Here is a 26,047-nt window from a genome sequence, read left to right as displayed (position 1 = left end):
GATGAAGTGTGTCTTTTCTGGGTGTGCTTTCTATAATCTCTTAGCATCACTGGTCTCTCTTTTTGTTCTGTTTATCCAGGTTCGCTTTGTGGTGGAACTCACCTGGCCTTTATCTTTATTTCTGGTCTTGATTTGGTTAAGGAATGTGAACCCACTCTACAGCAAACACGAATGTAAGCACCTCGGGGCAGCCTCGGCAGAGCCGGAGGCCCCACCCTCTTGTTTAGACAGGTCTTGGGGGTAGGGTGCCAGGATCATATCTGCTTATTAGCATTTCATGCCCACCATGCATAAAGCAGATTCGTCAGTGTTACCCAAACTAATCGTCTATTCTTACACATTCTATGCAAATACTTGTATGTGGTTCCTGATGAATTGTGATTCTTTTTTGTTTTTGTTTTTGAGCCCTAAACTGTAACTAGTATTTAAAGGGAGCAGAGTATAGATGACTTTTCTAAAATATTTTGGAGACCAATTTAGGGATAGGTTACACACAGTGCTAGAGAAAAATAAGAAAAAGCGATGCTATAACAATCATGCTTAATAAAACGTTATTTCTTGGACCCCAGAGGTGCCCTGGCGTCAAGGGTGGGTGAACCTGTGAGCGCCTCTCTTACACCACGCCCCTCTGGTTTCTGGGCAGGGGGACATCTTCGCCCTCTAGGCGGCTGATGTGAGACCTCAGGAGTTACACAAAGGGCTCAGTCCCCTCTTCTTGCTCCTGACCCTCTTCTTCCTGAGTTCTAAGACCAAAATTTTGATCTATTTCCTTGTCCCTCTCCATCCCCTCTCAAGGAGCCTATAATCTGCAAGCTTCCTGCCTGCTCAGAGGCAGGTGCTCCTACGAAGGAACAGGTCAGCCTCTTCTCCTCAAGCGTCAGCAACTTGTGGAGGCCCTTTGAGCAAACATCCCTTCACCCCTACCACTGCAAAATAATGTGCTCATTTCTGCCTCCCTGCTGCACTTCCACCTATGCCTCTGTTAGAACATTTGCCTGTCTTCTGCTATACTGAGGGCTTGAGAGAAGGGGCCCTGTCTCTGGGACCCAGTGCAGGGCCTGCCATACATAGATGCTCCTGCTTCTTAAATGTCAATGAGTGAAGCAAAGCCCCAGAGGGACAGACTCCTTCCTGCAGGGGCCCCACCCCCACCCCCCAAACCCACAGGCCTTCATCCCACTGGGTCTGGAGGACTAACTTCTTGTCTTCATTTCCTGTCTTAAAGGCCATTTTCCCAACAAGGCGATGCCCTCAGCAGGAATTTTGCCATGGCTCCAGGGAATTTTCTGCAATGCGAACAATCCTTGTTTTAAAAGTCCCACCCTGGCAGAATCTCCTGGAATTGTGTCAAACTATAACAACTCCATGTAAGTGTTGCGATTTCCACCTTAAGGGGGAAGAAGCTGCATTCCCCTTTATCCCGTCACACGCCGGAGTGCAAGTGTGCACACACACACACACAGACTGTGTCATGCCGAGTGAAGGTTTTCGTGGCTTGCTGAATCCTTAAGCTCATAGGAGTGGGACATGTTTCCCCTCTGGAGCATTCTGTTAGCTGTCAGGGCACTTGGGGAGAAAGCTTCAAACTAAGACCACAGGACACGATTTCTTGGTCCTTCTGTTTCCAAGACGTGACCTGAAGTCTGATGGCAGTACCTTGCTGAGATACGGCCACTGCCTCCGGGTTATCTGTCTGCCTGGGCCGAGTCACTGAATAAGAAAAACTCAGTTTTCCTTCTGGTGCCTTAAATCACTGCTCCCCTGGCCAACCTGGCAGATCCCTGTTTCTCTGAAAGGCTTCTTGGCCAGTGTCCATCCGGGCAGCACACACTCTATCACTGGAACAATACAAAGAAGATTAACATGGCCCCTGTGCAAGGATGACACGCAAATTCACGAAGCATTCCTTTAAAAAAAAAAAAGAAAAAGCTTTCTTGGAAATCTAAAGGTTAAGAAAAATGTCAGAGAATATTTTAAGGGTGAATAAAATAAGATTTACAAGATGAAGTTTGCTCCCTGGGAGAAAAGGCCAAATTCCAAGTTATCTCTTGTAGATGCCATCAGCTCCCTTGGGCATCAGAATCTGAGGCTGTGGCTGGAGGGTGGTGGTTCCAAACCTGCGGGGCTGCAGACCGTTCCAAGAAACCGATGGGAACTGATGGCCCTTCTTCCAAGAAAAATGCGCACACAGGCACAAAACATGACATTGATGTCAGGGGACTTGTGGACTTCAGGTTAATGACTTCTAGTCTGGAGTCAAATTTCAAGTCCAATCCCATAGGAAGAAAGCCATCCTTTGGGATTCCCTGTCAGAGGTGGGAGGACATGAGGTGAGAATGTCCTCTAGACAGAGGCTCAGAGGTGAGGACAGGGCTGGCCTTCACCCCCTGGGCTGAACCTGAACTGCAGCCTATGAAGCTAATACTCAAGAGTCACTGACCAGGGCTTATTGTAGAGTGGACTTCAGCCAAACACCAAGTCGGATGGAAACTGATGTATGTTGCTACTTCAGTGTTTCCTCTGGATATAATTCCTCCAGGACAAAATTATATTTTGACTGAAAAAAAAGAACATTTAGTAAGCCAGCCTAGTGCAGGTGGCCTTTCCCACTGGGAATAAACTATAGCTGCTTTTGCCCTACGATGGCAGAGTTGAGTGATTGTGACAAAATCATGGCCCAGGAGCCTATAATATGTGACTGTTCACTAAGGAACACCTATCTTTCTAGGACAGCCAGGAGGTGACATTTTAGCTGGGCTCCCATGGCCGCAAAGACTACCAAGAGTCTGTAATTTACAATCTACACTTTCAGCCTGAGTCTCTTTGAGGTGCTTGAGAAGAAACGCCTGCCCATCTAGAGAGACCCCATGGGTTACACATTGGGGTCGGGAAGCCCTGGAGACTTCTCAGCGAGGCTGGATGGAGCTTTGGTGGGGCTGGTACTAGCAGTGTCTGTGAATTGAAGGGTGAGAGTTGGGGAAGGGGGGCTTCGGACTCCAGTGTGTGCTCAGCATTTGAACCAGGAAATCTGGGTTTCATGTATCACACATGCATTACAGGTGAAATATTGGCTTATTCAAGGGTCTTTGCTTGCAAGGCACAGAAACCCCTTTAAACAAGTTGAAGTTCCAGAGGAAAATGTATGATTTGGACACTAGACCTTCTCACAAGCCAAGACGCTGCAGTCAGGTATCAGGAGGGGTGGGATGAGAACCGAAGGACCGTCAGAGCTGCCATCTGCCGTCTGGGCCTGTGAGGTGTGGTCTCTTTGCCTCTCCCTGGGCATCCAGGTCGTCTGCCTCTCCATGGACCAGTGTCTCCTGCTTCCCAGTGCCCAGGCTAGTGCTGGCCGTTCAGGTCTAGCACCTTGCCTCAGGCAATGGGAAGAGCATCCTTGAACATTATTTAAATGCCTGGGAACAAATCTGGTTGGCCTGGCTTCATTATCCTCATCCAATCAGCCTTGGCAGAGGTGTGTATGCACACAGGCAGAGAAGAACTTGTGGATTAAGTGTGGCTGTCAGACCTTCCCCCTGTAAACAGCTGGAAGGGCAGGTCTCAGTGAAGTGGGGATAGTTGGGAAGAACTTAACAGCTACTAATATCCTGCTTAAAGCCTCTCAGGACAGAAGACACCTAGAGAATGGGGTTGAGAGGTGACCTGGCCCTGCCAAAGTTGGAAGACTGAATGAATTGCTCACTGCCCTTGTCTGCTATGTTAAATGAATTCAATACAAAAAAAAATAAAAATATTAGTCTCTTTTTGCCTTGACACTACTGTAAAGATACATAAGTAGTAGCTAGGTTAAGCAGATGGTATCTCTAAAAATTGCACAAGGCGGTATTATTATTATGAGAATGGCAGCTATGTCTTTACCAACAAGGCCTTGTCTTTCTCCCAGCTTGGCAAGGGTGTATCGAGATTTTCACGAGCTCCTCGTGGATGCACCAGAGAGCCAGCAGCTTGGCCGTGTTTGGACAGAGCTTCGCACCTTATCCCAACTCATGGACACCCTCCGAACTCACCCAGAGAAAATTGCAGGTAAGGTGGGATTCTATGTTCTCAGCTATCAGTCGCCTCTCACCTGTCTCATACATCAGAGAGACTCAAGATACAAGGAAGAGCAGGGAGATGTGGTCAGAAAAGACACTAGAGGAGGCAGGAAGGAATGGGGACTAGAGGGGACGTGAGTCTCGCCTTGGTGAGGACTGCTCTTCCCACCAGCCTAGACGGTAGGAGGTTGAGAAGAAGGGCCAGCAAGCTCTTACCCAGGTAAGCCCAGAGACAGGAAGGAGCGCACCCAGACACCGTGTGCTCTGGGAAGTAGGAGGCTAGGCTGAGTGGTAGAAGCAGGGAAGAGGGGTTTTCAGACAGCTTCCACAGAGTCCTAGAGAGCAAGCTAACCAGGAACATGTGTCCCAATGCCAAGTAGCATTAAGGACTCAGGGAGGCCAGGGAGCATGCGTTTATCATGAGATATATATGTATAATCATTTGATTTCTTCTAGTGATATCCAGCACCCCAATCCCTGAGGCAGAGAAGGTACAGAGTTGAGAGTAACAGAGCCAGAGGTTTGAGGGCAAGTAGAAGGTCCAGGAGGTGAGGGGGTTGAGGGTGGTGTGGAACTACACGTCAGCTCCAGGGTACATAAGGATGGACAAGAAGACAGAAGTGCTGAAATGGGCCAGGGGATAGTGGGAGAAGGGGCCAGGAACTAGAGATCTCAGGGGGTTTCATGACCCTGTTTAAGGGCTGAGAAAATGAGCAGGATGGAAGGACTGATGGTTGTGGTCTGAAAATGAAGTATGTGAATTCCAGATTTCAAAGGCAGGCAGGACAGGCGAGAACAAGCCCCCAGGTGTGGCCATGGTGGTTGAAGCAGAGCAGAGGTGACAGTTTGGTTGATGAGGAGGTGAAGGAAATGCAAGGCCAGGCTGGGTGGGTAGGAGAGCTCCTTGGAGTCGGGAACAGTGAGCAGAAACCTGGAGGAGCTCCCTCCCTGGCCCCTCCTCCCAGGAGAAAAACAGAAACAAACAAACCCAGCCCCGGACACCACTCTGACGGTTCTCCTCAAAGCACAGGTGGATGTTGTGTAGATGATGTGTTTGCAGGAGGCTCTACTGCAGACAGCCCAAGGGACTGGATGTGGCAACAGCCTCAGCCCCCGCGGGAACCATCTGCAGGCCGGGAGCCGCGCCCGCAGGAGCCCCGGGCTCGCTGCAGTCCCGGGGTGGAGAGCAAAGGCTGCTGGTGCGGGAGATGGTTCATGGGGCTGAGAGCCTGAGAAGGAAGCAGTGTGGATCTGGGAGGTGTCTGCTCCTAGGATGGGGGTAAGGATGGGAGGCAATACCCTCCGGATGACCTTAGAGAATGACAAGGATGAGGAAGGGGCCCAGCAAGGGGACTGGAGGGGCTGGTGGCACGGCTCCTACTCGGTTCCAAACAAGAAAGGTGGAGGAGGACTGGAACAGGTCCGTCCCGAGAGCCTCACTGCACAGGCCAGCCAACATGCCACAGACATTTGGCCAGTGCCCCCCCAGCCTGGCACAGTGCTGGTCCCTGGCAGCGGAGATGGGTCAGACCGAGTGTTCGCCGGGTTCCGGGGCAGAAGCGAAAGGACTGAGTGAACAGTGGCCGCCTGAGCAGTAGAGAGGAGCCCAGGTGGAGCTTCAGGAGCTCAGGGGAGTCGGGAGGGGAAAGTTCTCCATCTCATCACCACCTTCTCCATTCACTCCCCATTGGCGCAGTAAAGGACAGGAGTCTGCTCAGATGGGACTTTCAGATTACTTCATTACGTGGTAGTTGTTTCAAAAATAGTAATGCTTATACTCTATGTAGTAAAACCAAACTACAAATGCTGTGTCTTTTGCTGCTTTGGGTAGAAGAATTTACTTAGCTGGAGCTTGCAGGACTAAGCATTTATAGTCCTCTGAGCACAATCAGCATTTTAATAGTAAGAAAAATCGGGGGCAGGGGGAACACCAAGCAGAAAGCACTTTTTCCCCTGAGGTTAAACAGCAGAAGAGAACATGGCTGTCTGAGCCCAGAGTAACTGCCTGCCTTGTTCATCCAGCAGAAATTTCATTTCAGTGTTTGATCCTCACCTGGAGACTGGCTGGGAGGAAGTGTGAAGGACGTCAATTCAAACCTCAGCTTCTCTGTGGCCTTTACAGTGTGTGTATGAGAACCCAAAACCACTACCCCCTAACCCCAGAGCGGGCCGAGTCTTGACTGGCACAGGGGTGGTTCCTCCTGCTTTGGGGGGAAATTGCTAAACGACAGCAGCTTTGGAGGTCTGCGCAGGCCGGGCCAGGGAAGGCCAGCCAAAGCTCCCAAAGAATTTCGGGGCTGGGAACAGAGACTCTGCAGAACACCTGGCCTTAGTGGCCCTTCGTGGGGACAGGAGACCATCCACCTCCAAGGAAAGTTTGGGACACTGTCTCCGAAGGAATTCCAGGCTGGGGACTGAAGTACATCATTAGCACTGCAGGCTATTTAAAAACCTGCCTGTCCCAGAGTCACCTGGGGACACCGCTCCCTGAGAATGTTGAATCCTCAGCCTGAAGCTGCAGTGGAGCGTTAAGTCTTTGAAAGCAAGGTGGCGGCTGTCACTGGTGTGTGCTTTTGCCAGTCAGCTCCCCGGTCACCTGGGAAAGTGTGCCGATGGTTGACCAGGTGGCATTTTCCTTTCCAGCAAACCTGTAGTACAGCATTCTCCACAGGAGAGGATTAATGGTTAAAGGCAGACGTGAAGCCCCCTCCCCTCCCACCCCCAAGGAAGCTCTGCGGTCTCTCAATCATCTTTAAACACCTTCTTCCCATGGGCCTCGAGCATTCTCCTGGCCTCCCTCCCACCTCAGCTCCCCTCAACTCCACGGGCCTCAGCTGCCCCTCCCCCAGCTTCTAATCTTCGTGGGGAAGAGAACAAGCAGAACCACATTTTAAACTAAATTTATTTTTCTTTCCTCAGGCCCCCAGTTCACATTTCTCCCTCGAGAGTCTAGTGAAACCTCTGTCTGGTATCAGCCACTTTGTACACATTGGGCCCCACACGTCCCCTGCAGGACGGCCCCCACCCCTCCTCGGGTGTGTGGGCCCAGAATGCTCCTGCCCCTGCTCTCTAGGGCCACAGCCGCCCAGTCGCCTGGGTGGGATACGGTCTCCCTTGTTCTGTCCCTCTCCCTGGCAAAGGTATTTTTATGTAAGGTCAGGTGAGTGAGTTAAAGAATAACAAAGAGATAAACAGTCCAATGGGGTCATGACTTTCAGGGCAAGACAACAGGTATTTACTGGGCACCTGAGCCGTTCCATTTTACTGAGGCTCCGATTCCATGTCAGGCTCCAGTGCTGGATGTCAGAGACAGGTGACTTCACAGGCCTACATCTGGGTGCTCAGCATCACTAGGGGTGATGAGGGGTCCTGATGAAAGTAGAATGCACAGCCCACTACTTTCAGGAGGGGTGTGTGTATGTGTGTGTGTGTGTGTGTGTGTGTGTGTGTGTGTGTGTGAGAAACAACATTGTACACAAAAAAGTGACTGGGAGAAAAACAATTGAACTCTTGCCACAGGGCAAGGAAGAGAGGAAGCAGCACCTGAGTTTGGAAGATGACAGAATTACCTTGTTGAAAAGGCGGGAAGGCAAGAATCAAATAGAACAGCCCCTCTTCAAACCCTTCTCCTCCCTCAGGCTCCTTCCTGTGTCAGGTCGCCCTAAAGTCTCTGGGCTTTTCTCATGCAAAGGGTAGTTACACTGGGCTCCCCAGGGGCGGGACTCTGAAGGGCCCCCACCCTGGGGACGGAGGTGATGGGGAAGTGGCACCTCAGGACAGGTTTCCCGGTGCTCACTGCACAGCCAGGCCCGTGGCTGACTCACCCCTTTCAAAAGGAAATAAGCAGCCAGTTGCTCTGGATAAGGCACTGTGCGGGGCGAGTCACGTCCTGAAAACGGAAGGGATGGCTGTCACGTACTCAGGCCCTTGGCCTCTTGGCTCCCTGGTGAGGGAAGAATTTGGGGAGGGAGGAGATGGGCTCTGGAAGGAGCAGGGGCGTTTGATGATTAAATCTAGCCAAAGGAGAACTATGTGAGATAAGCAGTCAACCAGGCTCCCAGAGAATTTGGAATGCAGAGATAGGCCTTTTCGTGCAACCCAAAGACTTTCCCAGAATGTCGAAACGATTTCACAAATATCTGGGCCTTTAACCTTCTTCTCTGACCAGCACCTCCTGAACTGTGACAGCGGCCAGCTTCACACAGAGTGCTGGCCCTGGAAGCAGGCAGAGGAGGTGGGCACCCTGAGTGGGACTCCCCTGCGAGGGGTAAGAATAATGTGGCCGTAATCAGAATGAGCATTGATCGCATGCGCGCTGTTTTCAGGCTGGGAGCTAAGCACTTTGCATTCCTTGTCTTTCATCACCCACACAACATCCCTGAGAGGTAAATGTGGAAAGTACAGGCTCCGAAGAGGTTCAATCACTTGCCCCAAGGTTACCTAAACTGTCAAGAGTCCTTTATGTCTCCCCATAAAAAATTTTCTGCTTCTAGCAGATTCTGAGTGGAGCTAGAAAGAATGTGACCGGGATGATTAGGGTGTGAAACTGCAGGCCCGAGCAATGGGCCATCCTCTCTTCTCCACTTGAAGTTTTCCTTGACCAAAACAGCCCCATCTCTCTTAGTCCACATCAGTACCCTGAGCTTAGACCCTTAACTGCAATTGCAGAAAGGCCAAGAAGGATCCTCTACCCCATGACAACCACACTGTGAACAGAGTACGTGTCTCCCCAGTCCGGGAATAGCGATTCTCTCCCTTAGCACTACTGGCGTTTTGGACCAGGCGGGCCTGTGTACTGTGGGGTGTTTGGCAGCATTCCTGTTCTCTAGCCACTAGTGGCTCCCCAGTCGTGGCAACCACACGTGTCTCCAGATGGTGCCAAATATTCCCGGGGGACTAAACTGCCATGCTCCCGCTCCTTGCTCCTACCTCGCTGAAAGCCATTGTCCTAGACCAACCCCACAGCAGACCCTGAGCTGACATTTTCCTGCTTTCTGGGCCTTCTCACTAAATTTTGCTGAGCTGTCTCAGCAGTTAATTCTGTGACTGTGTTGGGGGACAGCTGACTGGCAGGAACCCCACCCTCCAGATGTTCCTAAGGACCCCAAGAATACAGTTAGAAATGTTTCCAATGAGTTGTAGATGTTTTCTCTGTTTTGACCCACCTCCCTCCCCTTCAGCACCCTGGTCTTTCTCTCATTCATATACAGGCAGAGGAATACGAATTCAGGATGTCCTAAAAGATGAAGAAACACTGACACTATTTCTCATGAAAAACATTGGCCTGTCTGACTCAGTTGTCCACCTTCTGGTCAACTCCCTGGTCCGACCGGAGCAGGTAGGTTCATGTCCTTGGTCAGCCGTCCCTGGAAGGGAGAGGTGAGCACAGACCTGAGAAAGGCAAGGAACAACGTGGCTTTTTATTCCCTTCTTGCTTTCACATCCAGAATCCATAATTCATGCCACATACTCAGGAGAATTCCTGAGGGTTACTTGCACTGATAAGCATTGCCCTCATAGGATTCCGAGACAGCGCCAGTCCTGGCAACACAACGTCTCAGCGTTTTACAGCGGGAAAGAACCTTAGAGGCCACGTGGCTCCACCTCCTCTTCTAGTTGAGGAAACTGAAGTTTGCTCATGTACTCATTAAATATTTAGGGACGTTTTGGGTATGAGAATAGTGTGAGCAATATGGACAAGCCCCTCACTCTTGGGCTTACTTGGGGGCCACAGGCAGTATGAAGTAAGCAAAGGAAGCCGTGCGTGTGCAGGCGGAGATGGGTGCTGTGAGGAAAATCTAGCAGGGTCAGGAGTCAGGGCAGGGCTGCGGGCATGGGACGGGGCCGTTTTAGATGGGGTGGCCAGGGAAGGCCTTCCTGAGGAGGTGGTGTTTGAGCAAACCTGACCGCCGAGAAGGTGGCCATGCAAATAACTGTGAGAACAGTCCCAGGCCGAGAAGCCAGCAGCACAGAGTCCTGAGCTGGGCTGGGGTAACTCCCACGTTATAGGCTGATAACGGCAGCGTGCAGAGCAGCCTCCGATTTCCTGCCCTGTTTCCTCTCTAGGCCAGGCAAACTCCTTCCTCTAGCCCCTTGCACAATCTGACCTAATCGCACCACCCCACCCCCAAACCTAGTTCTTCCATGTCCATTCTCTCTCGTATTTATTCAGAGCATTTTCACCATGAACACATGACTTTCACATCCTTTAGTTACACGTTCTTCACATGAATCCTGAGATGGCTCAGAGAGATGGGGAAAGAGAGGCGGCTGGCGACTGAGTGGTTTGCAGGAGGGTATAGAGTTCAAAGTTGCTGCAGAATCCAGGTTTTCTCATTCTGAGCCCAATCTTCCTCACTCTGGTTCAGTGGTATTCAGAGTCCCAGGCCAGCAGCACCCATAAGGACCGGGAGCTTGTTAGCAAAGCCAATTCCCAGGCCCCACCACAGACCAGTCAGCAACCCACAGTTTAACCAGCCCTCCGGGTGATTCTAGCAGGCCCTGTGGTAAGAACCACTACTGTAGTTTGGGGCCTTGGGGCTCCTGGCCCAGCGTCCTGGGGCTGTGGCTTCCTGGCGAGTCAGGCCTGGCTGCCCTGCTCCAGGTTCCCTCCGCCTGACCCGAGGAGGTGGTGGCAGGAGCACCAGTTGGTCATTTTCCCCTTTGTTTGCCCTTCAGCTCATAAAACTCAAGTCCTGGAAATGCCTCTAATGACTTCCAGTTGGTAATAAAAGGGTGGTGGAGATAAAGCCAGGAACTGAGGGGAAATGTCTTTCCAGTGCCTCACTGACGTGGCATTTGGACCTCTAGTCGCTGCGCTGCTGTCCTCAGGGCTGAGGCCTCTCATGTGGGGAGAGGACAGTCCTGGGTCACCAGGTTGTGACCTTGTTTAGTGTTGCTGGCTCTGAATCACTGATGCTTCCCTGACCAGCAAACCCCAGGGCTTGAGGGGCCCAGAGCTCCTGTGCAGGCAGAGGCCACTCCTGGGGACCCAGCTCCCTCTGTACCCTGTGCCTACCCTGCTTCTCTGCCTGCTTGCCTCATACACCTGCCTCCTCACCCCCTCCTCAGTCTTGGCCTGTGTCCTGTTCAGCGGCTTCTTAACAGCACCGTCCACTAGAACCTTCCTCCACAAAGGCAACGTTCTTCCTCTGTGTTGTCCAATACAGTAGCCACTAGCCACATGTGGCAGCTAGGCACCTGAAATAGAGCTAGTGCAACTGAGGAACTGAACTTAGAAAGTTATTTAATTTTAAAGGCCCTCCCTCCCTCCCTCCCTCCCTCCCTCCCTCCCTCCCTCCCTTCCTTCCTTCCTTCCTTCCTTCCTTCCTTCCTTCCTTCCTTCTTTCCCTTTTTAGAGAGAGGGGAAGGGAGGGAGAAAGAGAAGGAGAGAAACATCAATCAGTTGCCTCTTGCACACCCCCAGCCAGGGACCTGGACTGCACCTCAGGCTTGTGACCTAACCAGGAACTGAACTGGTGACCTTTCAGTTTGCAGAACAATGACCAACACACTGAGCCACATCAGTCAGGACTAATTTTAATTATTTTAAATTTAAATAGCCACATGTGGTTTACAACTCTCTAATTGATCATCCTCATCAAACATGGAATTTTGTTCTTTGCCATCAGGACTGGCTGCCCCTCCTGGTCCTTTCTGCCCATTGTCTTAGCACAGCTCGGAAGGGAATCACATCACCCCCTCTCTCCCTGTCTAGGGAGTTACTAGATGAAGAGAGTGATACAGGTCTGGTCTGCCCTCACCCCACCCCAGCCCTGTAAGCTCCTAGACTTGCTTCAAGGCCCAACTCAAATGTTGCCTCCTCAGTGAAACTGGTCATTAACCCTCCTCTCTTTGTCCTGCCCCCTCCCTCTTCCCCACTGGACAAATTGCTAACAAGTAATAGTTAAGCACAAGCTGTAGGTTCAGATCCCAGCAAAGCCACAAGATTAACTGTGTGACCTCCAGCAAGCTAATTAATGACTCTGTGCCTCTGTTTCCTCATTTGTAAAGTGGAGATAACAAAAGTGCCTACCGCATATGGTTGCTGTGGGAGTTAAAAGAATTAATATATGCACAACCCTTAGAACAGTGCCTGGTACACAATAAACAATAAATACTAGCTATTTTTACTCACTACTCTTAATGCTCCCTCTTCTGTGCTCTGGCTTTACTACATTCAATCCAGCACTTGTTACTCCTTAAATGCCTGTATTTCCAGGTAGCCAGTGAGCACCTGAGAAAGCAGAAAGTTTACCTGGTTTCTTTTTCTTTCCTTTTTTTAAAAAAACAATGGTCAATTTTCGAGAGAGAGGAAGGGAGAGAGAGAAAAAATATATTGATTTGTCATTCCACTTTTTACGCATCATCAGTTGTTTTTATATGTGCCCTGACTGGGGATCAAACTCACAACTTTGGCGTATGGGGACAGCATTCTAACCAACTGAACTACACAGCCAGAGTGTGCCTTGTAGTCTCTGATTCCGCAGTAACTCGTCTAGTCCCTGCAGAATGGGAACTCAGTGAGTGAGCACTGCATGAACCAGTGACTGAGTAGCAGAATGAGCTGGGGACTTCTGCAGGGACCCAGCTTTCCCACTGACCTTCTGTGCAACCTTCTCAAGTCCCCCATCCTCTTCTCTGTCACTTTTCTCCCCTGGAATATTAGAGGTTTGGACAAAATAAACTCATTTGTTCCCTCCACCTGAAAATGTCTTATACTCTGGGATTAGGGTTGGGGGAGGGATTCTCCCTGGGGCTAAGAAGTGTAGGCAAGACAGGAAGGCTCTGCTGGAGTTTATGTAACCACTGACAGTCCCTTGGCATTGACGGAGTCCACACCAACACAGCATCATCTGTGACCAGTGCCTCGCTTCAGGATCAGTCTTCTATCTGTGCTCTGGACACTCTCCACGCAGAGGGTAGCAGAGCCTGGGCCCGCTCTCCAGGCCAGGGGACTGTGTAACTCACTGGAAGCCGCGGGAAGACTGCAGAGCCCTGGGAAGCTCAGGGACCTGTTCACGGTACCCAAGGTCTTGTCCTCTGCTGGGGTCCGGGACTCCAGGAGGCCGGCTTCTGTGCTGGGTGGCCGAGTGTCCTGTCCAGGACTGAGGCAGTCTGGGGAACTGTGCTTCAGTCGTCACTGCCAAGGGGCTCCTCAGGAGCTGCAGGATGTGGCCTATCTGGGGGTTAGGGTTGTCAGATAAAATACAAGATACGTAGTTTAATTTGAATTCCAGATAAGCGACAAATAATTTCTTAGCCTAAGTACAGCCCATTTGGACACTACTTGGGATGTACTGTTCTAAAAGTTGTTCATTGTTTATCTGAAATTTATAATTAATTGGGCATCCAGTATTTTTATTTGCTAAATCTGGTGAGAAAAAGGGGGGTGGCCATTTGCCATCCATCACTCCAAATGCATTCTTGTGGCCCCCGCGCCTGAGCTCCAAGGAGCAGGCCCTGATGGTACCCGAGCCCTGCTGTGCTGAGAAGGGATCTCTCAAATTCTGAATGGTCACTGGCAAAATGAGGCTTGGGAGTATAATAGTTTCCTATAGCCACTCTAACAAATCACCATAAACTTAATGGCTTAAAACAATACAAAGTTATTATCTTACGTTCTAGAGGTCAGCAGTCTGAAAGTCAAGGTGTTGGCAAGGCTGCACTCTTTCAGGGTTGCGGGGGTAAGGGGAGGGGAAGCATTGTCTAAAGGGAAATCCAGTTTCCAGTTTCCAGTCCACCCCCCTTGGCTGGTGGTCTCCTTTCATCTCCAAGGCCGCCAGTGACCCACCGTGTCTTTCTCACATCGCATTTTTTTTGTGCCTTCTGCCTCCTTCTTCCACATTTAAAAGACCTTGTGATTATTTTGGGCTCACCCAGATAATCTGAAAATGAAGTCGGCTGATGAGCAACCTTAGTTTCATCTGCAATCTTAATCCCCCTCACCGTGTAAAATAATGTTGGCACAGGTTCTGTGGGTGAGGACAGAGACATCTCTGGCAGGGAGGTGCTCTCCTACCACAGGTGGTCTTCCAGTGTCGCTTCTCCTCCCTGCAGTTTGCTCACGGAGTCCCAGACCTGGCGCTGAAGGATGTCGCCTGCAGCGAAGCCCTCCTGCGGCGTTTCCTAATCTTCAGCCAGCGCCGAGGGGCGCAGACAGTCCGTGAGGCCACGTGCTCCCTCTCCCAGGGCGCCCTACAGTGGATGGAAGACACATTCTACGCCAACGTGGACTTCTTCAAACTCTTCCGTGTGGTAAGAGAGGGATTTAGCTTCTTGCCCCTTGGAAGGTAATTCCTGGGCAGTGGGGCCTGGTCACAGACCACTGGAGACCCACGAATTGACAAGCAGAAAGGGCAAGAGCCTGGGCTTCAAGACAGTCCTTGAGGAAGTTCCAGGCTTTAAAGGCCAAGGGGTATCAACTGATAGCGTTTCTAGAGTATTGGCCCAGGCTCCTGGGAGTCACCATTAGGTATGTGGTTGTGGCAGCTCTGAGTCCATCCCAAAAGTGGGATAAGTCCTCCCTTAGCAGCGTGGACAGGAGAAGGAGGCCTGGTCTGACTCCCTGTCCTACTGCTTCCTAGCCAGGTGATCATGGGCAAGATAGTTGACTTTCCCTGGCCCCGTCACTCATCTATCAGGCAAATATAATACTTTATAAAATAATAGGAAAATATAAATTTAAAAAATGCAAAACATTTAATTCACTTCAGAAAACAGGAACTTCAGGCTCCCTGTTCTGGGCCTGCTCTTGACCCCAAAGGTTGCTGTTTCTGAGTAGAAAAAAAAGTAACAGAAAATTTCATAGTCTCAAAACTTTGGAAAGCCTTGACCTAGCGCAACCCTGTGTTCCAGAACTGCCTGTCGGACGTCCTTCTCGGGACCTGATAATATCCTCTCCTTTGCCAGAGGGTCAGATGAGAGGGAATTGTGTCTGGAAAGGAGGTGGAGAGCAGCATTTTTTACTTTGGAGTGTATGAACATCGTCAGGGAAGCTGGTAAAAGATACAAGTTCCAAATTCCCACCCCCTGAGACTGATTCAGGAGATCTGGGCCAGGCTCAGAGTCTGCCCTGTTACCTTAGGAGCTCACTGTAGCCTGCACTTTAAGGAACACTCAAAATTAGAATCCTTCAGAGAAAGAAACATATATAATGCTTCTAGCATTGAATTTTTTTCCTTGTGTCTACATTTTAATTTCTGGAACTGTGTTGGGAGGAGTGTTGGTCACTGAGAACTTGGTTGAGAAAGTTACCTTTTTTGCCTTTTTAATGGTTGCTATCTCTCAAGTCCCAAAAGGCCACTCAGATTTTCTTAGAAAGCAAGATGAAGGCTTCTAAAAATGAAACAAAATAAAACAAGACCCCACAGTTCCTGGCAGAACTCACACTTTATCCCTTTCAAAGTGTGACTCTCTGGTGGAACATCGCACTGTTCCCAGCCCATCGGGGTGGGCCTCCAGGGTGACGAGAGGCGTCGGGACCTGTGGAGGGTACCGCCACTGAGAGCCCAGGGCCCCCCAAAGGGTCTCTCAGCTCCCCACACTGCATGGAGAATAAAAAGCCATGTGATTTAAACTTCTCTGTCTGAAGTTACAAAGGAGGCTAATTTCAGACATGTTCCTTGGTTTGTTTGCAGAATCAGACCGCAGAGCAAGGCGATGCAGTGAGGGCAGTGAGCCTTGGCACAGCTAGGAGACTGGTACCTGGGATTGCGGAGCTGTTGAGCTTCCCTGGGCACCAAGGGTCGTGCCATCCTCTGGTCACCAGAAAAGGGGCAGGGTCCTGTGCCTCTCTTTGAAGGACCATGGCTGCTGGTATAGGTAAATGTACCTCTGGGCCATGACCAGCAATTCTGGGGGACAGTTCTAGAAGCAGAAGGATAAAGGGGAACCTGGGCAAACTCCATTAGGAACTAAACCCAAACTCAGGCCACTGGCTTTGGACCATTTCTTTATCAGACAAGAAAGACCAGAAAGTCCTCCTGCCCTTACATGCTGCTAGAGTTCAGAAGCCAGAGAGAGAGAACTTTGGCCGATCACCCTCACTGACCTGAGATGGGACCTGCGTGCTTGCTCACCACATCTGCGCCCACCCATCCATCCACTCAAACCCGGACCTGGTGCCTGTGAGGCCAAGGCTCCCCGCGTGCCCCTCCCGCCCTCACTGAACTCTCTGTTAGCCTCAAGACGTGCAACAGCCCACGTCACAACAGCACAGCTTAGGAAGGCCAACACTGAGACAGGTGGGCCCTGGAGCAGTGATTTCCAGCCAGGCTGCTCACTGAGTCACCTGAGGAGCTTTTAAAAACTGCGAGTGCCCAGCGCCTACATAGGCCCTGAGATTCTAATTCAGCTGGCTTTAGTATTTTTCAGAGCTTCCCAGGTCATTCCAATGTCCAGCCAGGGCTAAGAATTACTGACCTAAAACATAGGAGTTTGATTCACAATTTCCATTTCTATAGAGCAAGCATAACTACAGCACCTCAAATGCCTCTGAGGCTTCGAAGCACCTTCATTGGATGAACCATAAGACCAGGGTGCTGTGGGCCTCTCTGCCATTCTCTTTACAAAGCCTCTGTGCGGCCCAGAGACTGCCTAGAGGAGAAACCAGGAGGCTGACAGGGGCCTGGAGGCCTCCTCCTACTGGCCATCTTCTTGTTCTGCCCGTCTCTGTGGGGAAAGACCGGACCAAGCCAGAACACACGGGTCCCAAGCAAAGAGGACAAACACCCTGGCTGGTGCCCTTCAAATGTGCTTTTTCATTTGACAAATGGGCAGAGTGGCTAAACACTTTTTAAAAATTACTTATAAAATCTAAAAGAAATGACAGGCATTAAAATAGGATTTTTGCTTTTATTGCTCCTGTACCCACCCTAACAGTGTTTTCAGAAAAGCCACCCTGAGGGGGCATGGAAAAGATGAAGGCAGACCCTGAGACCCTTTGAGAGGGGCAGTGGGGAGGCGGGGGCTGCCCTGAGGCCTGGGGTGGGGGGGCGTCTCTGGGATGAGGCTGTTATTGCAGCTGGTTGGCTCCCAGCCACGCTGAGTTCCAGTGAGGGGAATGCTGGGCCCGCTCTGCTCCAGGCTCTTTCTCATAGGCATGTACGCCAGTATACAAATAAGATTTTATTAAATGTCAAGTCAGTGCTCGTTAACAAAGAAAGAGGGACAATCCCAGTAAACCACTGTGATGGCACCTGCTCTTGCTGTGAGGAGCTGGGTGTGTGTGGCCTGCAGAGCTGTGACGTGGGGAGGAGCTCGACCTCCAGCCTCTGAAATCCAGGAGCGGAGAGAATTGGGAGCGGAGAGAATTGGAGAGGAGCTTTGGGGGTTAGCACCAACTGGGGCCAGCTGTGTTTTTCCTTGGCCCCTTGGAGTCAGAAGTGAGTGTTGTCATCTTTAAATAATCCAAATGCAGGACCACAGCCTTACCTCACCCCACCCGTCCCCACACGGACAGATGCACACTTGAATGCTCTTTGGGTGCCCCGAGACTCAGGTGGGCTGGGAAAGAAACAAGCAGCCAGGTGGAGGGGTTTTCTCCAGGAAGATTTGTCTCCTCTTGGTTTCACCTCAGTTGAGAGCTTGAAAGAGCTTGTTTTCACCTGTGGTCTTTCGGGCTTACCGCCCCCAGCTTGCAACCCAGAAGCTCAGACCTTGGCCCACGGTATCAGGTAGTGACTGTCAACACTACCTGAAACGTTTCTCACCTCATAAAAAATGATGTGTCAGTTTCGGGTGAGCGGTTGGGATGTTTCCCATCTGATTTGGCCTGAGGTAAGCATGCCCCTCCTCCTCCTTCTCCTCCCTCTAGATCCTTCCTGTTTTCTCTCTACTCTGGTACACAGCTTTGAAATCTTGCTGAGAAGCAAATCTGTCCCTTCTGCTCTGATGTTTATTTGTGGGAGTTCAGCAGGGGAACTGAGGCGGGTGCCAAGACCTGCCACACTGCTGGGAAATGGTTTCCCTCCCTTCCCCCTTTCAGTGGATGTCGATGGAGGAAATCTGGCCTCCCCAGGTTTTGGCCCATGGTTTTCCCCTCTGCAGTGGCTTCCAGCGTGGCGTGATTCAGCTTTCTTTCCTTCCCTTCAGATATTATTCTGTCACAGTTTTTTATTTTTCTGACTTCATTTTATCCATGTCTCTCAGACTACGAAGCGGCTGAACATTGTGTTCTGGGAAAGAAAGGACCCGATCTTGGGGGTCCAGACTCCATGCTCCTTTCAATGTCCTGCTTTGTTCTTGGCTCTGCTCCCTAAATTCCTGAATCATGGGGAATAAATGTGGGTGGATTGCCCGCTGCCCAGTGTGAGCTGGCCATGGTTTCTGCTCTCTGTCATCATTCGTTGGGGGTTACTCAATTTTAACTATGCCTTTCAACTTTCAGGTGGATAGCTACATTGAAATTCTCTGGAAAAGGTCCACATCTGCGGCATTTTACAATGAGGTCCCATTAATGACTTAACTTTGTGGTTTCCTCTCCCTTCTGATTTCTGAATCTTTGGACTGTCAACTTTCTCCCACTTCTGCGTGCGGGTTTGGGAGGAAGGAATAGAAAGGAGTGATGCCCAGAGCCAGCAGCGCGGGGAAGAGGGGGTGGGCAGCATAGCTGTTAGGTGAAAACAAAGCAAAATCATAAAATACGTTTTTGGTTCTTTGAAAATTATTAAGCCACAGCAAATATATTTTATTTATAGCATTAGTATTTTTTTTCTGCCTACATCTACAAAACTGTGTCTATTATAGCCAAAATCTCCCCGGGTCAACAGATTTCAGTAAAGAAGAAATAAAAAGGCAACCAGAGAGAGGAACATCAGTGTGCATTAAATGCACATTAGGCTGCCAGGCTTGGTGGCCATTGGCCTGACTTGATTTCTTTTAGGCTCCGGGCCTACAGTGGGCCAGGGCTTCTTTTCATGACAGATCAGATGTTTTTTATGAATGTTTTTTTAAAAAGTACTAAAGATCAAAACTAAAGTCACTTAGGACATGAGCAAGCCCCTGGGAAGGCTGCTCCGAGGGTAACAAGGCCTGGGCGCTGGTCTTGGTCAGTACGTACAGACTGAGCACCCATGTGTTAGGGGGCATCAGGTTCTCTCCAGGGTAAACCAGTTTGAGGAAGGATTTTGTCCTCATATTTCTTATCTTTACAGAACCGCAGTTCTTAACTTTTTTATAGATTAGGACTGCCTTTGAAAATCTGACAACAGCTCTAAACCTTCTCTCCAGATAAAGAAATACAGGCACAGACATGCGGCGGGCGGGGGCTCATCGAACTTCTGAAGCCAAACACCAGGTTAAAGCTTCAGCGCTAAAATTTCTTTCCTGCCTACTGTTAATATATATCCTTTTCTAAAGGGTCTCAATAGAGCCACAGATGATTCTTCCTTAAGTCTCTTTAGGAGGTCATCAGCTTCTCCCCTGAGCATGGGACCAGCGGTGAGGGGGCCAGAAAGCAGGCAGCCCAGTGGAGCACACAAAGACCTCCAGGTGGCCAGGAGACTGGGCCTGGCTCTGGGTTGGCCCCTAGCTTGCTGTCATTTAATTGGATCTCAGCTACCCCATTTGTAAGGCCTGTGTTCCATATGCATGGGGTGGTAGTGACATTCACAGTAAAGAAGACATGGAAAAGCTCTTTGAAACGAAAAGCATTTTTGCTCTTACCAAAGCAAGATTACGGCCACTTTGCAGAGGGCTCCATTGTTCCCACTGTTCTGCTCCCAGAAATGGCCCCCTCAAACACTTCAGTGCAACATTCCCTTCCTCGGACTCCTCAGACTAGCAAGAAATCTGTCTCATGGAGTGACCTTTTGACTGCCCTAGATTCCAAACTCAGTTTTGCTTTCATCAACCACAAATACCGGGACTGAAGTCACAATGGAGAGAAAAAGGCCTAGTTTCTGTTGAGCCAAAGCGAGTCCCATAACTTGTCTGTTCACATACCCCAGAGCCCACCTTCTCGTCAGACACCCCGTTCTCACCAGTCCCAGGAGACAGCATGTCTCGGTGACCTCTCCCATCAGAGACAGTCTGGCATTTCCACCCCACCCCCCATCTCTGAGAGATTTAGTCTGAATTCTCCACTCATGACGCATTTCCTGGTACTCAGGGTGTCCCCTCTGGTTGTCCCCTCACCACCGAAGCCAGCTTCCTCTCTTTTCATCTGATGCTTAACAACTGACAGGTTGCAACAAACATGCTTTAAATCCACAATCTCCTAGTTGCCTAGCAACAACTTCCCTCCTGGATAAATCTGGATTTCCTGTAGCAGCAGCCCAGGACCGAACAGGGGGCTACACTGTCGGTCCAGTGCTTCATCTGCTTTTCACCTCTGTCTGGGTGCTTTCAAGACGACAGCTCATCTTTCACTCCACAACCTTCCACTGGCTCTCACACACCATGTCATCTTTGTAAAGACACTTGTAACCTATGGCTACCTATTTACCCTTGAATTAGGTAGATCCTCAATGTAGAAATCAGGACTATTTTTTCAGATGCTCTTCTTTGAAACAGAGAAAGTAAAACAAAAATTTCAACTCATAAAATGTTCCCTTTGTGTGCTGGCAACGTGGTGTCTGTTTAATTAACCCACTGGATCCAAAGCATCAGCAGATACTGCACAAACAAGATTTCTAGTAGCTAATATGCTTTGTTCTGCCTTCAGAAAAAAATATTACACAGTTTGTAAGGACAGGCATGTTTCTTGTCCTTTGAGAACCCAAAGAGACACCTGAAATAACCAGAAATTTCTTGCATCCATTTCTTAGGTATATGATCAAAGCCCAAGGACCTCTCAGGCCAGCTACCGCTGATGGAAGATGATAGAGGCATAACCTTTCCAAAGCCCTATTTATATATCTAGCTCCCTTAGGAGGTCAAACCAGACCTTGAACTTGAGTTTGTGGTGCTGAGCCCCACTGTGATATGCAAGTGTTACTTGTTATTTTGGAAATTAAGAGAACTTGTTTGGCATAGGAAGCAGTGGAGGATGTGCTGGTGTGTGTGTGTGATACTTGTCATTTAGTCTATGACCTTTTTTCTAGAAATGTTTTCATATTTTCACTCAAATAAACTTACATTCTCTTCCAGTTCTTCTGGCGGAACAATCCATGAGAATTTGAATAGATAATGCGGGAACCAAAGGAAGAGGAGAGCCCTGGGAAAGTTATTTTATAAGTTATGTAAACATCATTCAGACAATTGGTGACCAGGTTATGTGGAGAGCTGCCGGGGAGAGGGGAGGGGCAGGGGGAGCACAGGCACTGGTGTGAGACGTAAGCTGTGTCTAAAACGAAGGGATGAGTTCCAGCTCTCATTATCTACCGTATCCACTGGAAAGAGGTGGCAAAGAAATTGCAGCTATAGTACCAGGCACTCAGCTGGAGCTCAGTAAATGATTGAATGATGAATATTATTAAATTATTAACAAGATCAAAAGAAATGTTAAGGGGACATAAAACTGCATCTCAAGCTATTGTTCCTCTGGTTCCCTCTCTATCAAATTCTGGGTCTTTTTCTTTCTTACCTGACCACCTCTGTAGTCATTCTCTCCTGCTAACTCTCCCCATGTTCCTCACTCCATGGAGAATTTCTGGCTCTTCCCTTCCATGTACAAACACGGCCCTTACCTTCACTATTGAAACATCAGCCCAAGTGCTACCTTCCCTGTCCCCAAGTGGAATTGACCTCAATCCCATCCTGTAAGTCACCATTATACCTGTAGAGACATACCTCATAGATCCTAAAGCCTCAATAGACTATCTCTTTTTCACTAGATTATAGTTAATTTACTCATTAATTAGTACAATGTGTATTTATTGAGCACCTACTATGCAGCATCCCCTGAGGATATAAAAACAAAATAAAGCCTATTCCTATGCTTAATGAGTTTACAGTATAGTGGACAGATACATTTAAAGTAATTGCAAGCCAATATAAAAGTCATAAACGAATGCACTGAAAATGCTAGGAGCAGCTAGGAGGCTCACCTAACCCGGGGGAAGGAAAGCAGACGACCAAGGTGCGGTGGCTTCAGATGAGTTGACTCAGGGTACTAGTGGCAGCGTGAGGATGGATGGAATGGGGTGGGTTGGCATTTAATCTATTGGGCCCTAAAGTGACAGGTGTGGTGTCTAAGAGCTTCAAGCTTTGCAGAGGCCTACAAAAATCTTTGAGACTCAAAAAAAAATTAATAATGGCTCTGAAAATTTAAAAAAACTTTAGAATTAAAATTAATAAACACTAAATTTAATGTTTAAAGAAGATAATGTTATTAAATTTTATTGTTAAATTTATTGTTTATAAAACTGGAAATTTAGAAACTAGTTTATAGTTCAGGTTTTCCCACTTTACAGTCCTAAGTATTTGCTATGATTGCTGAGAAATTACACCAGATTATTTATTAAATGAATTACTCAAGGCCAATTAATTTCAAAAACAAAATTAAGAACCTTAAAATGCACATATAGGTGTAGATATAGATATCTATCTATATTGGTGGCTAAACATATAGGGATGGATAGAGAACAGATGCTTTTCAGTGAGTTGAATTTGATGCAGGATGTAGTTTTAAGACCAGTGTGCAAAGAGCCGATGGAGAGAGAAGAGGGGGAACATAGAGAAGGTGCCTTCTTAGGCAAACACAGCCACAGATCATCACCAGCCCACAGTAGAGTGAGGAAAACAGACAAGAAACACACAGGGAAGGGAAAGTAATTAATAGTGATAAGAGCAGGTCACCGAATGACTGATGCCCAATCTCTTTGCAGACATGAAGGTGACAGTTTCTTATTTTCTCTGCCTCTGGGCTCCTAGTTTCTGTTAGGTACCTTCGTCTCATCTGGAACCTGGTGGTTATTTTCCTGAACAGCTTCTTTGGACTCCAGAGGGCTCATGCTGCCCCACACTCAGCCCCACCATCAGTTTCTAGAGCTCCAGGCTGGGGATTTTGGCAGTGGAATTGGAATAGGGAAAAGTCAGTGATGACATCCAGGCTTCTAGCTTTGGTGACTAGGCAGAAGGTGGTGCCACCATCTGGGAAAGGGTTCACAGAAACAGAGAGAAGGTGACGTGATCCATTTAGGACAAGTTGGATCTGGGCAACTGTCCAACAGGCAGTTGAATGTTTAAGTCTGGAGATGTGGGGAGAGGTCTGGACTGGAGATGCCAACTTGGAAGTCATCAACAAAAAGGTAGCAGATTAAATGATGGAGGGAATGAGACCACCCAGGGAGGTGTGCAGAGTGAGGGGAGGACGGCATGGAGACCTTTGGGAACTTCAGCACTGAAGGGGAAGGTGGAGGCAGAGGGGCTCGTGGGAGAGATAGAGAAGGAAGAGAGCAAGCCAGGTGAGAGCAATGACACACATGACAAGGAAGGAAAAGGACAGGATCAAGTGTCAAGAAAAGCAGAAAGGTCTGAAAAGATAAGAACCCAAAGTGTCTAGGTGGAAACTGGGGGTTCTAGTTAAAGCTCCTTAATAGCATGGTGAGGTGGAAGATAGGGAAGTGCTGGTGAAAGAGTGAAGTCCCTGAATGTAGGCTGCAGTTCTAAGAAGCGTGGAAATACAGGGTGGAAGAGGGAAGTTAGACTGCAGCTACAGGGGGATGAGAGACCAGGGGAAGTTCCTTCTTTCATCTGTGAGAATCTTGAGCACATATACCTGATAATAATGAAGGGAAGGCTGGAGATCCACCAGTGAGAATCTTGAAGGCAAACTTCAGAAAGGGAGGACTTTGCTTTGCTCATTGCTGTACCCCTAGCACCTGCCACACAGCGGAAAACACATATTTGTTAAAATGTATAACTGTGTCATTTAGAAACTGCAGTTGGCTGTAAGTAACTCTGAAGCAGGGTCCTGTGGAGGGTCCTTCAGGAGGCTCCAGATATTTGACCAAATGTCATCCTGGGTGTTTCCATGTGGGTGCTTTTAATGGATATTAACATTTAAATCAATAGACTGAGCAAAGCAGATTGCCCTCCCTAATGTGAGTGGGCCTCATCCAATCAGGTGAAGGATTGCACAGACCAAAGGGGCTGACCCTCCTGCAAGGGAGAAAGAATGCTTCCCGCCTGGCAACCTCTGAACAGGGACACTGACTTCTTTTCTGCCTTCAGACTCAAACTGAGACATCAGCTCCTCCTCAGTGTCTAACTCACCGACTCACCTGGCAAATCTCAGGCCTCCACAACTGCAGAAGCCAATTCTTTATAATAAATCTGTTCATATACAAACACATACATAAATTTGTATATATATAATATACAGTAAGTCCTCACTCACCATTATTGATAGGTTCTGTGACTTTAAGCCAAACAATGTACAACAGAACCAATTTTACCATAGACTGATATGAAAAAGAGTTAAGTTCCTATAGCATCTCATCAATGTTATAACAAAATGATATTTAATGAAACAAGAAAGAACTTGAATGAAAAGTTATTCAAGGCCCTGCTATATATAATATATATATAATATGTATGTAATATATATATAATATGTATATAATATATATACATATAGTATATAAGATATATACATCCTATTAGATCTATTTCTCAGGAGAACCCTGACTAATACACTGCCCTAAATCAGCATATCATTTTATGGAGCATTATGCATATAAACTATTATAGTCAGTCTGCTTGTTGCTATAATAAGAGCATTCATTCATCACGTTATATATATATATATATATATATATATACACAAGTATATATATGCATATACACATATGTGTATGTGTGCGTGTATGGCATGGTTCCTGTCTACATAGAACTTAACACTTAATAAGAGACAGATGACAAGTAAATGATAGGATAATGACCAGGGGTGAAGAGCGCAAAAAAACAAGGTGCCTCAGAAGAGCAGAACAGGGCAAGGGCAAGCCAAGGAGCACAGAGAAAAGGCTATCATCTCAATCTTCCATGGGGACAACTGTCTCTTACATACTTCGTTGTGTTAGGACTAAGACTTGCAGGATGAGAAGTTTGTCAGACAGAGGAGGGCAAGGGAATGGTGGGCAGGGCTGGGGGAATGAGAGAGACTGATGCATTAGGGAATGTAGAAGAAGCTCAGCCTGTTGAAAGAGAAGCAAGAGAGAAGGTTAGAGAAGGAACCACGTACCAGCTCATGAGGCCATGTGTGTCTCGCAGTGCTGCTGACCTGTCCCGGAGGCAGTGTGGGGCCACGGAAGATTTCTGAGCAGAAGTGACATGGTTGGGTTGGCCTGTCAGGTAACTCAGGCTGTGTGTGAGGGGTGCGTTAGAAGGGAGGAGACTTGAGGCAAGGGACCGGCAAGAAGGCTGTTCTGACATAATATTCTGGGGGAGAAGCAAAGAGAGCCCGAGCAAAGGCAGTCCTAGTGAAGAAGAAAAATATAGAGAGATTGTTTACTTAGCTTTTAGCAATTTATTTATTTCTGTATGCAAAAAAACTTTATTTTAAAACTGCATTTTAGAAATAGGTATAAAAATAGAGACAGTACTCTAATGAACTCTGACATACCCATCACCCAGCTTCAACTGTTACCAGCATTTGACTGATCTTGCTTTATCTATTCCTCACTTTTTCCTCTGAGGTCTTCAGAGTAAATCAGACTAATCATTTCACCCTTACATACTCCCTTACGTGTCTCTAACAAATAAAAACACACTTCTTTTAACAAAATCACAATGCCATAATCACAACAAACTAAATTAACCAAAATCCTTAATAGTATCTAATTCCCCGTTGTGTTCACTCAGATTGTTTCAGCCAGCTTGTTCAGATCAGACTCCTGGAGCTTCACGGCAGGGGAGCAGCTCTGGAAACGCTGTGGGGGTGAGACAGGCGCTCCAGCTGAATGAGCTAGTGGACGACCCCTAGATTTCAATACAGAAGGTTTGAAGAAGAACCGACAGGACTTGGCGATAACTTGTCATTGGCAAACGTTTTTTATCTGCTTGCTTTGTCTCTTCTACCTGTTCTTCTCAGCCCCACCCTCCTAGGGAAA

General features: G+C 48.4%; 1 protein-coding gene, 1 long non-coding RNA gene and 1 other non-coding gene across 7 annotated transcripts in view; all 3 read left to right on the top strand.

Annotated features, from left to right (window-relative positions):
* ABCA4 (ATP binding cassette subfamily A member 4) overlaps nucleotides 1-26,047 on the top strand; it is a 128,697-nt gene that overhangs the window by 8,061 nt on the left and 94,589 nt on the right. For all 5 annotated transcript variants that reach the window (XM_036026444.1, XM_036026443.1, XM_028511498.2 and 2 more), the window contains exons 2-6: nucleotides 80-173; nucleotides 1,226-1,367; nucleotides 3,902-4,041; nucleotides 9,263-9,390; nucleotides 14,112-14,309. In XM_036026444.1, the coding sequence (XP_035882337.1) occupies nucleotides 80-173; nucleotides 1,226-1,367; nucleotides 3,902-4,041; nucleotides 9,263-9,390; nucleotides 14,112-14,309 (702 nt within the window). The remainder of the gene's footprint in view (nucleotides 1-79; nucleotides 174-1,225; nucleotides 1,368-3,901; nucleotides 4,042-9,262; nucleotides 9,391-14,111; nucleotides 14,310-26,047) is intronic.
* LOC114498246 lies at nucleotides 1,809-1,911 on the top strand. The gene has a single exon (XR_003684690.1). It is a non-coding gene; the product is annotated as a U6 spliceosomal RNA (small nuclear RNA).
* LOC118500697 lies at nucleotides 14,508-16,844 on the top strand. Its single transcript, XR_004903273.1, has 2 exons — nucleotides 14,508-15,875; nucleotides 16,553-16,844. It is a non-coding gene; the product is annotated as an uncharacterized LOC118500697 (long non-coding RNA).

This window comes from Phyllostomus discolor, chromosome 5 (genome assembly GCF_004126475.2).
Source record: "Phyllostomus discolor isolate MPI-MPIP mPhyDis1 chromosome 5, mPhyDis1.pri.v3, whole genome shotgun sequence".
Classification (NCBI taxonomy): Eukaryota; Metazoa; Chordata; class Mammalia; order Chiroptera; family Phyllostomidae; genus Phyllostomus; species Phyllostomus discolor.
The sequence above is the reverse complement of the archived record's forward strand: the minus strand, read 5'-3'. Positions and strand labels throughout refer to the sequence as shown.